The following is a 17,497-nucleotide window of genomic DNA, read 5'->3' on the forward strand; positions in this document are numbered from 1 at the left end:
AGGTTTAAAATGTTGCTAAAATCAAGCTTCTTTTTTTTTTTTAAAAAAAATCATGGAGCTTTTGTCAGATGAGGATTTGCACACCTAGCTTTATCTAGGGCCCGGGGTCACAGCGAGAGTCATGACAGTGCCCTGGGTGTCCCCTGTCTAAAGGGCAGCAACTTGTGCTGACTGAGGCCTGCCCTCCCGGGTTCCTCGCCGTGAGAGGCTGGTCAGGGCCAGGGCAGTGGACCTGTCCTCATCTGTGCATTGGTGTCTCAAAGCCCAGACACGAGGTACAGTCAGGACGTGGTGTGTTCTGGAAACGCTCTTGTTGGTGTACAGATAATTCATCTGGAACGTGGCCCCAGGCCAGCCTAGCTTGGATGATTCCAGACCTTGGGGCAGAGCCAGATGGAGTCCCATCCAACACTGGGTCCTAGAAGCGTGGCTCAATGACAAGTCCCAGGAAAGGAAGAAGGACCTGGCTTGGCCTCTGGGAAGGAAAAGAAGTCTCTCGTGAGAAATCCCGACCCAAAGTCACCAGCCTGGTGGTGCAGCCTCCCAGCTCTGGAACTTCGACAGCTGAGGTCTGAGGACAAGCCGGGCACAAGACTGGCCGCAGCTGCTCTGCCACGGGCCACCCCCAGACGCAGCCCTCCGCAGGGAGCTCACCGGGCAGAGTTGTCAACTCGGGGAAGCCGCGGACCAACAGCACTGGCACCCTCCCTGAGGAATTCAAGACAAAAACAGGTGGATTTGAGAGAGGACAAAACAGAACCCGGAAGAACGGCGAATAGAGTGTCTGTCCTAGGGCCACATCCGGAGGCAGAACCTGTGCAGTGATTCGCACGGCTTAATATACAGAATTTACAAACTTACACTAGTGTAAGTTTAGTGTAAAGGATCATCGCCTAGTGACACGGGATGAGCGAGAAAGCGGTGCAGGCACAGTGCGTGCGGGGGGAGCAGCGCCCGCGGGGCTGAGCCCGGCGCCCAGGAGGAGCACATTGCGGAGACCACGCCCCCGCCCCACCCCCCGCCCCGCCCCCCGCTGGCTGGGGCGAGGCGGCGGCCCCTGGGGGGTGGAGAGTCCCCCGAGGCGCCCACCCGCTGGGACGCTGGCGAGACTGGGGCAGGGGTGCTGGCCTGGGGGCCGTGGACAGCCCCGCGGGGCCGGGGCGCCTCTGCCGGCAGAGGGGAAATATCTGCAGAGCCAAGCGAGGAAGCGGGGAGAGGCCAGACTGGCGTTAACAACGAAAATCTCCCCGGGTGGGCCGAACACCAAGGGGGTGCCCGAAGCCGAGGGCAGCGGAAGCCAAGGTCTGAGAGCCCGGTCCCCGACAGGCTGAGAACTGAGGTCCGCCTGAGCCCCTGAGGCCGATGGGGCCCGTGATCTAATTTCCATGAAAATCCTCGTTCGAATCGTTTTCGATTCCTCCCACGCTCGTTTCCAGGTTGACTTTCCCGCCACCGGACCCGCACAGAGTGACCGCCAGGCCCTGTCCTGGCCCCGGGACCGTCCGGGCGGCCTCGCGGGCAGCGATCGCGCGGTCACGGCCTGTGGCCCAGCAGCGGGCGGAGGCGCGGCCCCCGCGGGGGGCTCGGGGGTGTGGCCTCGGGGAGCCGGCTCCGCCCCTTCGAGTCGGGGTCGCCCGACTTCCTCCTCCGCGCGGTGGGGCTGCGAGGCCGCGGCCGGGACCCCCAGGGGGCTGGGGGCGCTCCTGACGCGGGAGCTGGGCCACCCGGTCCGCCGCTGTGCAGTCTCTGCGCGGAGGCCGCGCTCGCACGAGGTCGGGGGCCGTGGCCGCGGTGCAGGCTCGGGCTCGGGGTCCCGTGGAGCAGCGGCCCCTCCAGGACGGCTGGTGACTCCGCGAGGCCGTGGGCACGAGGGATTCCAGCCCCAAATAGCGAAGTCTTCCACGTGCTCCCCTGGAGGTCGTGTGCGGGATCTGGATCTAGAAAAACGTGCTTTGGTCTGCCTTTTGCGTGCTCAGAATTTCTTTTCGTTCCAATCACTGTCGCCTGAGTTGCTCTGTGAATTCTCCAGACACCCAGAGCCACCTGCCTTTGGCTGTAATTCGAAGGTCTTACCACCGGGTAGGACCTTCGTGGGAAAATCCCTGCAGAGGAGACCTGCCTGATTCCAGGTCTGAACTTGCTAATTGGCTCTTTTGTTTTCTTGGAACTTGGTTATTTCCGCTGAAGCGTTAGAAGCGAAAACAAAAAAAAGTTTTGCCTTTTATTATAAAGAAATTGTTTCCAAATGCCATTAAATCAGGCCGTGCCTCTAGTTTATGCAAAATATTTCATGGACATGTTAGAATAGCTTTGTGCTATTGTAAGCTTCTTGTGCAAAACGCCTTACAAAAAGTCAGGAACCAGGTATTTCCTGTCACAACCTGAGTGCAGCGTTTCAGTATCCTGCACTTCAGCACTCTTTGAGATGAATGGATAGGCTTTCGATGTATATTTTAGCTGCTGTTGCCGTTTGCTGCTTCAAGATGTTGTCCGTTCTCTCGGAGGTCAGCGGTTGGGGCAGCTTGTCCCCGTGTGAACCGGGGCAGATGTGAGGGCCTGTGGAAGGAAGCAGTTAGGAATCCACAGGCATGGAGAGTGGATATGCGACCTCTCTGCACAGAAAGTAGAGATGGTTACTGCTGGAACGAGCCGTTTGTGAAAATGGTTGTATCAATACTTTTATCCTCAACTCCGCAAAGGGTGGTTTAGAGGCAGGATGAAGACCGCCTGACCCAACCAAAGCAGGGCCTGTTTTGTGCTGTTTGATCATTGTTACCTACTCTCTCCCCTCCTTCTCACGTTTCCCACCAATTATTTTTCTTGACCTCGTTTGTAGGAATCAGACCCTAGGAGATTAGGAAAGACGAAGGACAGCCACGCTAATTGCTACCAACTTGGTTTCCCCACCCCAGGTAACTGGTCTTCAAATTCACCTTAGTCAGCGATGTCTCCTCCAAGTCAACCTGCCTCCTGTGCCCGTTAAGCCACAGACCCACACCTTGCGTCCCATTCGTGAATCATCTGAGGTGTGTGGAGATGGCAAACGGGGCAGCAGGGAGGCCCTGGGGTTCTGCGAAGCTTGGGGTCACCTGCTAAAACTCACCAGAGAACAACCTGGATCACAGTGCCTGTATATCAGTTTATGGTGAGAAGTATCCAACACTCAGAGGTCAGCACAATTTTTTTCCTTTAATCAAAACCATGGAGGGGAAAATGCCATCCATCAAAGCAGGATGGAAAAACACCAAATTCCTAGTAATGAGTCAAGCAAATGATATGCAGTATCTCCACACAGAAAATATAAAACATTATTTAAAGAAATTAAAGAAGATCCAGATAACTGGAAGGATATGCCATATCCTGGACCGCAGGACTCGATGTCATTATCACAAAGACATCAGATCAAGTTATAGAATAACATTAATTAATAACACTGCCGTAAAAACTGAGCAGCTTCTCTGGGAGGAAACTGACAAGCTAATTGGGAATGCAGAGGGCCGAGCAATCCCATCCGCGGGGCGGTGGGGGGTGTGACTTTCCCTGGGACATACAATCCCGGAGACGAGACTGCGTGTCGAGCTCAGTGGCTGAGACGTGTGGGGTCGGTGGAAGATGAACAGGTGGACGCATAGGACAGAGCGGAGGTTCAGAGCAGCCGCGGGTTTACAGTGAAGCTGGCGCTGCCGAGAGGTGGGCGGGCGCTGGTCTCGTCAGTAAACGGTGCTTCGTGAACTGGATCCACATGAAAAACATGAGTCTTGACTCCTACCTCACACCATGCACAGTCAATATCGGGTGGGTGGTGGAAGCTTCTAGAAGATAACAGGGCAGAGTTAGGAGGTATATGAGGACAGAGTACATAGACAGGACAAAACCTCTAAAACCCTCTCCATGAGGAGAGATTGATGAATCAGGCTGTGTCAGACCCATTAAGAGAGCAGCAGGGCAGGCCAGGGCGTGGAGAAGATTTTTGCCAAGGAATCCACTCGAGAAAGGACTCCTGTCCAGAAGGATGAAGAGCACTGACAAAGCAGCAAGACAGCTCAATGGAAATTCATGAAAAAGACAGAAGCGGGCAACACACACACACACACACACACACACACACACACACACACACATCTAAAAACCAATAAACATGTGAGAAGATGTTCAATTTCATTGGTCTTCATGACGTGCTAATTAAAGCCATCAAAAGAAACCATGATGCATCCACCACCGTAGCTCAAAAAAAAAAAAAAAAGTGTTGAAAATACCAAAGGTTGGCCAGAACATAAAGCAACTGGACTTTCACACACTGCCACAACGGAAGTGTGCATTCGTGTGCTCACTTTGGATGGCTGTTTGGCCTTTTCCACTAAAGCTGAGGCTCTGCTCACTCCATGACCCAGTCATTCCACTCCTGGGTGTGCATCCAACAGAAACGCCCTCGAAGACACAGCAGCAGCCTCTGTAACAGACTCAGACGGGAAATAACTCAGAGGGCCGAGCAGTGAGTGGATTAATCAGTCGTGGTATGTTCCTACAGTGGAGTACCACACGATGGTGGGGCTGAAACACTGCCGTCACACGCACCAGGGGACGTGTCACAACTGTGATGTGACACAGAGGTCACAGCGCTCCATTTGCATCCAGTATCAGCCGGCAGTGCGGGGTTCTGCGCCACGACCGCCTCTGGGGAGGGTGGAGGGAAGGGGTTCTGAGATGCTGTAGGGGTCCTGATTCCTGACTGGGTGGTGAAGCTGCGTATTTATGATTTGGGCACTTTTCAGACTATGCGTTATGCCTGAATCACAAAAGCGCATTAGGAGAGCATCGCTATGGGATGTACCTTGTAACCACAGACCCGCCAGGTGAGGAGGGAGCCGCCAGGTGAGGTGGGAGCCTCCAGCTGAGGTGGGAGCTGCCAGGTGGGAGAGAACCAGAGGGTGCGGCAGGTGCCACCAGGTCTCAGCAGGAGGGAAAGTCAGGTGTGCCCACGTCCACCATGAGTTGGTCCCCCGTCACGCCAGACTCCCTGACCCTGGACAGCACTGACCAAGGACCACAGTCACTTCTGACCTCAGGGTCCTCCTCTTTCTGTGAAAACAGTGTCCTGGGCTTGGGGGGCGCACAGGTGAGAGAGCCCAGCCTTCGACTTACGAGCATACTCATTTTCTACCTCCCGAGGCTGCCCGTTAGATGTTCGGGGCCACAGCTACAGGAGGGGCCTGTGGAGAGATGGTGCACCTCTTCCGCTCTGGTTGGGGCCACCTGTTACCTTCTAAGGAGGTAACGTCACTTGTGAAGTCTTGATCCTTCAGGAACTCTTCCTCCATCTAGTTGGTATAGTGATCCAGTTGAGATGTGATTGAAACTCAGAAATGGACCAGTTGAAGAGGTCACAGACAGCACCTGGCGGGCTGGGGTCCCAGGCGGGTAATGCGTGATGCCCTTCAGTTAAGAGAGGGTAGTGGGGAGACGTGCTCCAGGCTCGTCATCTATCGACACTCCGCAGATGTTTTTGCCGACAACAGCAACCGTTGAATCTAATGAAGCCAGTCTTTTTTTTTTTTTTTTTAAAGATTTATTTTTTTATTGATTAATTGATTGATTGATTGATTGCTATGTTGGGTCTTCGTTTCTGTGCTAGGGCCTTCTCTAGTTGTGGCAAGCGGGGGCCACTCCTCATCACGGTGCGCGGGCCTCTCACCATCGCGGCCCCTCCTGTTGCGGAGCACAGGCTCCAGACGCGCAGGCTCAGTAATTGTGGCTCACGGGCCCAGCCGCTCTGCGGCATGTGGGATCTTCCCAGACCAGGGCTCGAACCCGCATCCCCTGCATTAGCAGGCAGACTCCCAACCACTGCGCCACCAGGGAAGCCCGAAGCCAGTCTTCGTAGCCCGTGACAGTGGCCTTTGTGCCCCAGACCGCAGTTTCCCAGAGTGGACCTGTGGGTCGGCCTCTGCGTTTGGGGCCCGAGCAGGTGGGAGGACCCAGGACCAGAGAGAGGGCTGTGGACTGGTGGGTCCTTGCAGCGTCCTACCGGGGGTGGTGGTCAGGCCTGGAGGTGCTGGCCCGGCCCCCATCTCACCTGGTGGCCCCCAGCTCACTTCACAGGGATGCTTTCCTAATTCACTTTTGTGATTCACGTATAACAGATAGGCTGGAAAGTGACCAAACATAAACGCACAGCTTGATGAGGTTGGAGTCAACTTGGAAAAGTGGGTATCTTGACCCCAAGTGACGTTTGGTCTCTGAGTCCCCGACCTGCCCCTGAAGGCACCGCCCGGCCTGGGGGGCACCCGCAGTGTGCCCGGCTCTGCGCCTCGTGAGCCGGATGCCTGGTGTCCAGGCCATGTGGTCATGTCCTCCGGGGAGGGACTTTCTCTTCACAGGTGAGACTTGCCTTTGACAGATGGATGAGACATTTTCGCAGTTATTAACACTGGAATAAAGTATGGAAATTCACTCAGGGTAAGGCTAAAATGACTGTTGCCATGTTCCAGACGGACGTGATGCACCAAAATATTTACGACTACATCCACGTGGACGACCGCCAGGACTTCTGCCGGCAGCTGCACTGGGCCATGGACCCTCCCCAGGCTGGGTGTGGGCAGAACCTGCTCTCAGAGACAGGTGGGTCTTGGGGGCGCCCTGGTCTAACTCAGCCACGGATCGCCCCCTTTCCTTCCCGTCCAGTTGATGTGGTGTCGACGCCCCCCCCTTGGAGACCTCCTCCCATGCCCCGCCCCACCCTCCTCCCGCCCCACGTGGCCCTCTGGCTCCCGAGTGCTTCTGCGTCTTGGGCTGCTGCTCTGTGCCCCCCAGGGCGTGGGCGTGAGGCTGAGAAGCCACGGTACTTGTCTCTGGTTTTGCAAACTCCCCCTCAGATGCATGTCTTCCAGGAAATTCCTTTCACCCACTTTAGATTTACCTGAAAAAATCCCCCAGAGACTGTTGTCTGTTCAGGGACGTTGCCCCCTGTGAGCAAGACCCCCTACAAAGTCCCGGATCCATGGCCCCTGCCCACTGGACACACAGGGCAGGCATCCAGGTGCCCAAGAGATTGCAGAGCCAACGGGAGCTCAAGGGGCAGGGTGGCGCTCACCTGGGGTCCAGTGCCGGGGAGGAAGAGTCTTGGTTCTCCCACCCATCTCCCCACAAGTGGTCCATGATTCAGGAGGAGTTTCCAGCACACCTTCACACAGCAGCATGATTTACCCTGTAAAGTTAGAGAAAAACGCAACCCCCAGGTGCCGACACACAGTTTCATAGAGCTCAGAACAAAAAACCCTGAACTGGTCAACAGTCCCACGTGTGGTTGTCACACACGTGGTTGTACCAAAACGCCGTTTTCAAGGGCAAAGACCTGACTTTGTCAGGGCGGCTGGCTCTACGGGGGTGGGGGCGGGAGGGATGCTCAGGGACAGATGTCAGTTTGGGGCAGGCGTGTGTGTTACGTGCTGATAGCTTGCTGTTACATTACGAACTTGCTTATCAGAGTGTGTTTCCGGTTTCTCCCTGACCACCACCGCCTGTGCCAACGCGGCCAGGAGAGGACGCCGTCCTGGGGAGGCTGCTCCGGGCCCAGGAGGGGGCCGCGGGCTGGCCCACCGAGTACTCGGCCTTCCTGACGCGATGCTTCATTTGCCGCGTGCGCTGCTTGCTGGACAGCACCTCAGGCTTCCTGGTGAGTGAGTGGCTGCTGGGCAGGAGAAGCCAGGGGCCGGGGGTGCTGGCGGCACGCAGGGTCCAGCCTTGATGCGGCAAGGCTGAGTGACGGCGGGTGGGTGAGAATGAAGTGGGAGATCCGCTGGGGCGGATGAAGTACTGGCAACCCCCTGCACCCCGCTGCTCATCTCTTATTCAGGCAGTCAGTTGGTTGTCCAGGAAGTCTTTTGTTTTGATCATACTTTGTTCTCAGTTCTGTGGGAAACTAAGATAGTTTTCCGTCTACGTGAATGTAGGTAGATTTTACTGTACAGTGAGGCAGAGATCGAAACCTAAACTGAAGTGAAGCTGTGTCAGAAGCACCAATTAGAGGAAACAAGCAAAAGAAATCAGTTTAAAAAGTGTCTCATCATATTTTACTGCGAGGTTGGTCACTGCACGTGCACGTGCAGGAAAGGGGTCCAGCACGGACAGTGGCGGCGCCGAGGACAGGGGAGCAGGCAGCGGCGTCACATGGCCTCCGGGCTCACCATAGCCGCTCCTGCGCCTGTGCAGAGCCTGTCCACACCTGGCAGGTGGGGCTGCCCACGGGAGCCCGTTGTCGAAACTTCAGGAATATAGAGATCCAGTTGATATTAGGTTGGCAGCTCGAAATCAGCCATGGTGGGAAGTTTTACACCGAAGAAACTGTCAAAAGCTACAAATCAGGGCTTTTTCCCTCTGGAGAGCTGGATGTTGAAGCTGTCCCAGCACCACTGCCCTGACTGCTCCACCAGTCATGTGATCGCGTCACATAGTAGGCGCTCTGCAAGCATTTGTTCACCCAGTAAACTCATAGACAGATGGGGGGATGGACAGACGGATGGGTAGACGAAGGGATGGTGGAAGGAGGGAGAGATGGATGGACAGATGGAAGGACGGAGGGAGGGGCGAATGGACAGACGAGGGATAGGGAAAGAGTGCAGCCACCCTGTGGGCTTATTCCTCCATCCAGGGCTGGGGCAGCCTGAAGTCACCTGTGAACTAACTCTTCCATAATAGGGAGATCTTTTATTTTCTTTTATCACAAACTCCAAAGTTACTTTCTGGCTTTTTAACTCACACCACGTGCTCCAGATAAACAAATCAAGTTGCCCCTAAGTTTTATCACCATGAACGACAATTGTCAATGAATGACAATTTGGAAGTGGAGGGTTAATGTAGAACAGTCCTCAGAGATGATGTGCTCCAGCAAATCCTCCTGGGGGGCTGCCTGGTGGTTCCAGCCAAGTCCATGCACGTTCACGCCCCCGAGTGAGGGCTCGCACACCCACACACCCATGAGTGCACACATGAGAACACGCTGGAAGGTTAGAGGATGTTACGGGGCTGCCAGAGAAACCCCGAGTCATTCAAAGGCGGTAGGGAGCGCCTGTCCCAAGGGCCAGCGTGGAAGATGCGTTGGTTCGCGGCTCCTTAGAGACTCGGGATCAGAGCTCTCTGGCTTTCTGTCCCCGGGAATGTGAGTTCCACGGCCTTTGACCACGTTGATGATTCACTCTGTGAACATGCCTTCGTTTCTGTCTTTGAAACACCAGACGATGCAGTTTCAAGGGAAACTAAAATTCCTGTTCGGGCAGAAGAGGAGGGCCCCGTCGGGCACCGCCCTGCCCCCTCGGCTCTCCCTGTTCTGCGTCGTGGCGCCCCTGCCTACCGCGGTGAAGATGCAGGGCGTGTGTCTGAGGGCGAAGCACAGGGTAGACGTCTCGGCCACGCCGGACACGAAGTGAGTAAGAGCCCCCGGCAGCCGCAGTCCCATCCTGGTAGTCCAGACACAGCGTCTCCACACTTAGTGCTTTCTGTCTATTCCTCCTTCATTTCCAGCAAGGAACACAATGACAAGCTTGTTGTTTTTAAAGTTACTGCATCACGTAGGAAGCAACTATTCGAGAAAAGAGAACCGTTCACTGATGTTTGTTCACTGATGCACCAGACGCAGCTGCATCTCTTCATGCCTCAGCCCTCCGCTTACGTGGGCCCGCGTCCCCCGCGGGGGACGGGAGGCCGGACCGCAGCCTCCCTGCCTCGCTCCGCGTGCCCTCCCTCAGCGCCAGGCTCGCCGCTGGGGCACACGCTGCAGACAGGCGTCCCGCACACATCGCGCCCCGCCCGCGTCTTCTTGGCTCCTCAGAGTTAGGTTTTCTGGGAGATCCCTGTCTATAATTTCTCGGAATGGGTTAGGTCTGTGTTGCATGGGTCAGGTTCTGGGAGAGATTAAGATGCTGTGCGCGTGCAAACCGTGTTTCCCGTGGTGCGAGGGAGACCCCGGGGGAGAGGAGAGGCGTCTGAGGTCCGCCTCTCTTCTTCCTCAATACCCTCCCCTGTGCCGCGACCAGGGGCAGAATGTCAGGAGACCTGAGTCTCCAACCCGCTTCTTTGTCCTTCCTCAGTACCCAGGTTCCCCTTTGACCTCAGCGCCCGTTCAGATGGCCGGGCTCAGAGCCCCCTGCGTCCCCATTCCTGCCCCGGGTTTGCAGGTGCAGCCATGTCTTCAAGGCCTCTGGGTCCCGCACGTGCCGGCTCCTTAAGGCAGCAGTTTTCTGGAGCATTTAAAAATTAAATACATATGCCTTCTTTTTTCAAAGGTAGAAAATGTTGTAAAATAGGAGGGAGGAAAAACAGAATGCCCGCGGGGAAAAACTGTAAAAGTAACTGATGAAGCAACTAAAACGTGAGGTGCGACAAAGCACGTAGATTATGCTCGACCACACCTACGCGTGTCTTGCCGGCGAGACGGCTCTGCCGCGCCTGCTTTCTCCCCACCACCTGGGCTAACGCTGGGGAGAAATACCCTCCACCGGCCTTTGCCGTCTCAGAGTTCTCTGCTTTCGAGCTCTCTGGCGTGATGATGGTAACTGAGCCCCACACGACGAGCTCTCCTCTTCTATATGTTTCCCCAGCCCTACAAACGGGATGGAGGGAAAATCGTCCCCTCCCATCGCTTTTCCTAGAGGCCCTGCTGCCCCCCGGCGGCCACGCGGGGAAGCGCAGGTGTGCGGACGGCACCCCCAGCCAGGGCCGCGCGGGAGCCCTGAGCCCGGGGCGGTGGGTGCGGGCTCCCCGGCTCACCTGCCGCTGCCCTGGGCGGCGTGGACACCTGCACGTCCCTCGGAGGTCTGGCGAGGGTCTGTGCGGTGAGGGTTAGGATGCTGCCCCCAGAGTGACCGCGCAACGAATACTAGACACACGTTGTGCAGAACATCATTACAACTGGAAGAGAGGAAGAGCCAGCCAACGTTTAGGAAAGAAGCAAATAGCTTTTCTTGACTTCAGGTTTTCTGGAGCCGAATTCGGCTCTGAACCGAATTCCGAACCGGCCTCGGTGCCTGCGTCATGTTCGTTCCCTTCTGAGCTCAGAGGCTGTGAGGCGCTAGCCCGGGAGCCCGAGGCCCAGGAGGGTCGCTCCAGAAGGGACGTCGTGGTCGCTGGAAGGCATTTCAGGTCCTTCACAGCTTTTCCTGAACAGGACTTTGTGATACACCCTCACTCCTAAGTGTTCACAGGTTCTGTGTGTGTGATCTGTCTCCTGACTAGTCCTTCATGGACATGAACCGTGTAGAAAATATTTGAGTCACCCGATGGTACCTTCCCCGCTAAGGGTGACGCTCCAACCTCATGGCTCTGTCTCCATGTCTGTCTCTGTCTCTGTCTCTGTCTCTGTCTCTGGCTCTGGCTCTGGCTCTGTCTCTGGCTCCTACAGAGACGCCCAGAAGATGGAGAGGTACGGCCACTGCAGTGCAGGAAGCTCTGGCTGTGGTGCCAGTTGGACAGGGTTTGAATCCCATTCTCGTACCTGCTATAGGGGCAGCTTTAGGCAAGTCACTTAACGCTTCTGAGCCTTGTTTTTTCTTTTGAAATATAAAGAAAATATGATCTCCCAGGATAAGTTGCACATTGCCTTAGGATCTAAGATTATAAGATCTGTGAGACGTGTGTGTGTGTGTGTGTGTGTGTGTGCACACACTCCCCTGGGGCGATGGCTCAGCATCGCTAATTTAGTGCTCATGATGACTTTGTAAACGACCGCAAATAACTACTGCAAATCAGAGGAATCTGTATTTCCATTCTGACCATCCAGAAGAAAACAAATGCACCGAAAGTCATCTTAGGCGTATGTCTGCTTTCTGAAGGAAATTCATTAGTGCTTCATTGGCCTGAAAGGTGATGAGAATTGGAATTTTCAGCAAACCTGTAACTGGGAAAAGGCTTTACAATCCGTACAGGCTTGAGAAGTGTGAGGTATTGTATCTTCTGCTCCTGGGTGTGACAGCAACACGGGTCATGTTGTAATTTCTGCCCTCGACACACGTTTAATCTGCATGTTGTTTTGCTGTTTTCTGTCCTTCGCAGAGCAAAAGCTGCCGCAAGTCTCTGTGAACCAGAATTGCACGGAAAACCCAATTACTTAGCAGGTACTTGTTAAATTCTCCATCTCGTCTTTTTGAAATGGGTAAAATGACTGTGCCCCTGGAGACGTGCTGTGTTCTGTGGCGATGCCGACTGGAGGGCTGAGCGGCGGACGGGTGCCCGGCCCCTCGGGCATTTCGGGGGAACCGATGTGTCGCTGGCGCTGAGGATGAGTGCTCGCCCAGCCCCGGCGCTGCTCACTCTCCCTTTCCCGAATCCTGACAGGGAGGAGCAACGGAGAAAATGGCCTGTCCGTGTTCAGGATGCCCGCGGACGCCTGCCACTGGGGCCGGCTTGCAACCCGGGCCCCCTGCCTGTGCCTCCGGGGCGGCCACGACCTCCTCCTCCAGCCCGAGGGGGCCGCAGGGTAAGTGGCTGAGGCACCCGTCAGGCGGCCTCGACCACGGCGGCTGAAGCTCTCTCAGTGGGATGCAGGGATGCGCAGAGGGTGCCCACACCCGCTCCTCACCCTGGAGGTTGTCGTCACCCCTGTGGGGACTGGCCGGGAACACTGGGGACCACGGCCGTGGCTCTGCCCATGGTTTGGACCCCCGGGTGACACCCGGCCTCCGTGCTCACCTTTGCTCAGAAACCCTCTCCCCTCCCTCCCCTCCCAGGCCCCACCTGACCCCGCCTCTGGGTGCCGGGAGGCCATGGGAAGGCCCGTTCAGGAGGGGCGGAGGCTGGCCCCGTGTCACAGGGCCACAGGCAGTGCAGAGCAGCCCCGGCAGGTGGCCAGCACCATCGTGAGGCAGGGCCTCCCCTTGGGCCCCCGCTGCCCCTGCTCTGTCTGACGGGCGTCTCTTCCCGCAGGGATGGGCGAGGAGAGGAACTAGGGGGGGTGCCGAGGGGCCCCTCCTGCCCAAGGGAGCGGAGGGACGTCCTTCCGTACAGCTGCCACCTCGAGACACAGGGACCCTCGAAGCACCTGAACTGGACGCCGGGGAGACACGGTCAGGACGGCGGCACCAAGCTGAAGCTGGAGCCCGGCAAGGGCGACCCGTTCCCCGCCGCGCCGGCCCGAGGCGCCTGCCTGCCCTACCCGGGCACACAGGGCACTGTCCACGCCGTCAGAAGTTCGCCTGGCTCTCACCAGCCAAAGCCTCCCCCCGGGGCCTGCGCCGGCCGGACCAGCAGAGCCTTGCGGGATGGCCCCCAGGGCCAGGCTGCCCCTCCCACCAGCTGCCCCTTCCCTCAGGGGAGCCTGGAGGACGGGCTTCCTCGGCCGGGAGGGCAGCGTCTCCCTGCGGGGTGCTATCCCACCGAGGACAAGCTTCGAGGCGTCCCAATGCCCCCGGGAGCCCCGTGTAACCCCGTATTGTCACTCGATGTGCCCATCAAGATGGAGAGCGAATCCGGGTCCGAGGATGCGGCAGACGGCTACTCTGTGTCCCCGAGCCAGGCGTGGCTGGGGGCCAGCGACGTGGCCAAGAGACAGCTGGTCACTTTCCCGACCAGGATGCACCTGAAGACGGAGCCGGACTCCAGGCACCCCCTCTACAGCCCGCCCCTGGGGCCCGGCCTGCTGGGGGCCCAGCCCAGGCCCGGCAGGGAGCTGGCCCCGTTGCACCCCGCACACTGCGCCTGCCTGGAGCCTCCGCCCCGCCTCTGTGCTGGGGGCCACCAGCCCCCCAGCCTGGGCTGTGACTGCCACGCTCCCGGGCCTGCGCCCGTGGTCAAGCTTGAGCCCCTGGACTCGCCCCCGTGGGCCGCTCACAGCCAGGGCGGGGCGCCCGGGATACTCCCCAGGAGCACCTTGGCGACACGGATGCCACCCAGAGACCCCGAGTGCACATTCCTGCCGTAGAGCAGGCGTCCGTAAAGGCTGACGCCCGTCCCTCGGCCGGCCGGGATAGCAGTGCAGGGGCAGAGACTTTGCTGAGGGAGGCGCGTGCAATAGCAGATCCTGTATCTCGTCAGACGCCACTGAAGTTCTTAAATGCAGAGTGGTCTTAGGTCTGCTCAAGTGTGACAGTATTGCCCTCTAAGGGGACACGGCTTCTCAGAAAAAGGCCGGAGCGAGCTGGGCCGCCTGGTGGGGCAGCACTCGGTGCTCTGAGAGGTGCAGCAAGTGAGGGCAGGCGACTGGCGACCTGGCCCGACCGCAGTGTCCAGCGCCCACCCCCATTCCCGGCTTCCCCGACGCCGCCTCCGGCGAGTGGACCTCGGGTAGCAGCCTCACCCTGGGGGTCCCACTGCCGAGACAGCAAGTTGGGAATCAAGCTTATTGAGCGGCAGGTGACCACTTGCCCGTTCCTGGGAGGAGTCCAGAAGTTCCAGGAGGAAGAGGCTGTCAGCACCGGGCCGGCACTTCACGACCACGACGTGCAGCGTGTGCCTGAGGCGCTGGCGCAGGCTGAGGCCGGCCCGCGGGACGATTGGCCGCATCCCACCCTGTTCCTCCTTCCGCGAGCGTCTCTGGTGTGGTCAGGGGGCCCTGAAGGTGGTTCATGCTCATCTGCCTCTCACCGCATCACGCAACCTAGTTTACGGGGTCTGGATTTGGAAGTCTAGAGAAGTACAAGATGTAGGGAGAGGAACGAGTTAGTCCAGTTGTCCGGCTGTCTTGCTGACTCTCTACAGGTTTTTAAATGAGACGCCAATCATCATCCCAGGAGGAACTATTAGAGACAAGACAGACAGGTAATGCTTTATAAAAACGAAAAAATTGTGGGGACTTCCCTGGCGGTCCAGTGGTTAAGACTCCGTGCTTCAAATGCAGGGGGCGCAGGTTCGATCCCTGGTTGGGGAACTGAGATCCTACATGCTGTGCGGTGCAGCCAAAAAAAAAAAAGAAAAGAAAAAGAAAAAATTGTGAACGTAACACATTCTGAACGCAGGAAATTAGGATGCAAAAGAATAAATCGGAAAGTGCAGGTCACCTGCAATCACCAGGGGTGGCTCGGGGCTCAGGGCGAAGTTCACCGCGCCTTCCGGGGTGACCCCACGCCACGGGTGCAGTTAGTGCAGGACACGACACCAGGGGACAAAATCACCACCGAGCAGGAGGAAGCTGGTGGGAGATCCCCCTGTGCTGGGGTTGGAGACCCTCCTTACGGATGTGGTCATCCGTCCCGGGAGTCTCGGGAGGCGCAGGGGCCCCTTGCAGCCCCGCCACATTCAGCGGAGGGTCTTTCTGTCCGGCATCTGTGGCTTTGGGGTGTCAGTGTTCAGCTCCTGAGTTAATGCTGAAGCTGTCTGCTAAATGCATCGTCACCTTGTCAGACTCAGGACTGGGCTGGCGGGACTGGGTCTTCTGGACCCTTAGGCAGCTGCCTGCTTCGTGGAGGGGCTTCCCCTGGGGGGCGTGGGGGGAGCTGAAGGTCCCTCCCTGGACTGACAGAGGTTACCCGTTGGAGCCCAGGCTTGGGAGTCATCAATTTGTGGCCTCCTGGGGTCCCCGAGCCCTGCCCAGCAGCCTGTTCATCTCTGCCCAGCCCCCGGGGGCCTTGCAAAAGTGACATCGGTGCTGTGCTGTCCCCCCCCTCCCTCACGAGAGTCTCCCCCTCCCCGTCACGATGGCAGCCCAGCGCCCGTCAGGACCACCTTCTTCCCACCCTCGCTGCCCGCTGGCTCAGCATCCCTCTCTACTTAGTTCTCACGCTGAGCCCAGCACACCTGACAGATTTCATCCCTAAGACAAGGGGTGGAATTTCGGAAACTTCCTCCTTCCTTTCTATTCAAGCCAAGTGCCCAGCTCCTCGCGGACAGCCCTGCACCGTCTCTCAAAAGTAACTGTCAGCCTCTCTGGAGCTCCCTCTGTGCAATGTCACCCTCAGCACAGGGGTGGGTGCTAGGATGCACCGGGGCACCCCTCAGCGTGACGCCTGCCCTTCCCGTCTCAGGGTACAGCAGACAGGTGCGCTGCATGCGCGTAACACGTAAGCGGGAAAACCCTGGACCGAAAAGATGGAATTGAGAGACACCATTGCATGTTTGCACACTGTAGCCAGATCCCAGTGTAACCAAAGAAGAGCTGCAGGCTGAAGGACATTCAGCTGTCCCCGCCCATGAGGGCCACGGTGCCCAAACGTTTCAGATGCACCCACTCTCCCAGGACCAAGTGCACCAAATTGGTCACGGTGGGTGGGCGGACAAGTCGTGCGTTGCGATGCAGAATTCAGCATCTGGACATCAGCGCTGCAGGTCTTGCGTTCTGGAGAGGCCATCATGCTTGGGGCCCAGGTCCTGACATGCTAGGTCGGTGGGAACAAAACGTCCCTCAGTCAGCACCTTTGTTATTTCCCAGCCATGCCCCTGCTGAAAAACCGTGTGGGGAAGGTGAGGATGGAATATAGAAGGTCAGATGTGGCCATTCCTGCTTTAAAATGTCATTACCAGTGCTAATTACGGGCTTGTATTTTCTGTTGTCTGTAGCTTTTGTCTATATAGCTGAAAAAATATTAAAATCAAATATGATGTAGGAATGGGGTGGAAGGGAGGAAATAAACACAAATTATATTTTATATTTTTGCAGTTTCTACTGGATGAAAAAAGTTTTCAATATCTAGACTGACTTGTTGAATTTTTAAAAATGGATACACTATAATATAACTTTTTGTACTGTTTTCTCAGTGCCTTTAGAAAGCTTTCAAATACATTTCTGATACTGTGGTTTGTATTAAATTTGCAATATTGATGTAAAATAAATCATACATTAGTACATGTTTACTGTAAATGGAAACGTCTACTTGATTTTCCAAATTTATTTCCTTTAAAGCGTGTGTAGGCTAATTTATAAGACTGTCCTTCACCACCAGATACGAGGCGGTAATAAAAGCACAAGTGCACCCGGGGCCAAAGGAGGAGCGCCGGTGGCCGCTTTCTCAGCGCTCCCTCCCTTTCCCGCCCGTCACTGAGGGTTGGGGGGGACCATCCCAGGTGTCTTCAGGACACCCCAGACTCAACCTCTCCTGCGAGGAGCAGACACCTGGCCCCGTGTCACGTGTGTGGTGGGGTCGGCCTCGCCCTGCCCAGGACCTGGTGACAGGTGTGTGTGGGCAGGGCCGGGAGGTCACCAGGGCCCAGGCGGAGACCCCTCCCAAGGCCCAGGGGGCCGTGTTTTCATTCCCTTTGTTTGGTCAAGGAACACCCCCAGCCTGCACAGGCATCAAGTGCCCCATGCAGAGCTTGGATCTGCCGGTGCTGCAGCAGTCGCGCCCCGGCCGGCCGCCACCTGCGTCCTGCAGGCCACACCCCCGTCTCTACTCTGTGACTCCCTGTCCCTCCTGGGGAGACCCGGCCAAGCTGCCCTCGCCAGCCGGGCCTAAGCCGGCTGCTCCCCGTCCCTGGAGGCCACCTGCCCAGCTTGCCGTCCCCACACCCTCCCCCCACCTGTGTTCTTCAGACTCACGGCGTTGAGACCTGGGGCTGGACAACACTCACGCCGTCACGTGAC

At 57.1% G+C, this 17,497-nt stretch overlaps 1 protein-coding gene across 4 annotated transcripts in view; it reads left to right on the top strand.

Moving 5' to 3' along the window:
* The window catches only part of AHRR (aryl hydrocarbon receptor repressor), a 74,398-nt gene extending 57,621 nt beyond the window's left edge, over positions 1–16,777 (top strand). For all 4 annotated transcript variants that reach the window (XM_057540284.1, XM_057540285.1, XM_057540286.1 and 1 more), the window contains 6 exons: positions 6,489–6,618; positions 7,536–7,672; positions 9,231–9,418; positions 12,043–12,104; positions 12,325–12,466; positions 12,913–16,777. In XM_057540284.1, the coding sequence (XP_057396267.1) occupies positions 6,489–6,618; positions 7,536–7,672; positions 9,231–9,418; positions 12,043–12,104; positions 12,325–12,466; positions 12,913–13,906 (1,653 nt within the window). In that variant the 3' untranslated portion in view covers positions 13,907–16,777. The remainder of the gene's footprint in view (positions 1–6,488; positions 6,619–7,535; positions 7,673–9,230; positions 9,419–12,042; positions 12,105–12,324; positions 12,467–12,912) is intronic.
* Positions 16,778–17,497: the final 720 nt, after the last annotated feature.

Source organism: Balaenoptera acutorostrata, chromosome 2 (assembly GCF_949987535.1).
Source record: "Balaenoptera acutorostrata chromosome 2, mBalAcu1.1, whole genome shotgun sequence".
NCBI classification, from domain to species: Eukaryota; Metazoa; Chordata; class Mammalia; order Artiodactyla; family Balaenopteridae; genus Balaenoptera; species Balaenoptera acutorostrata.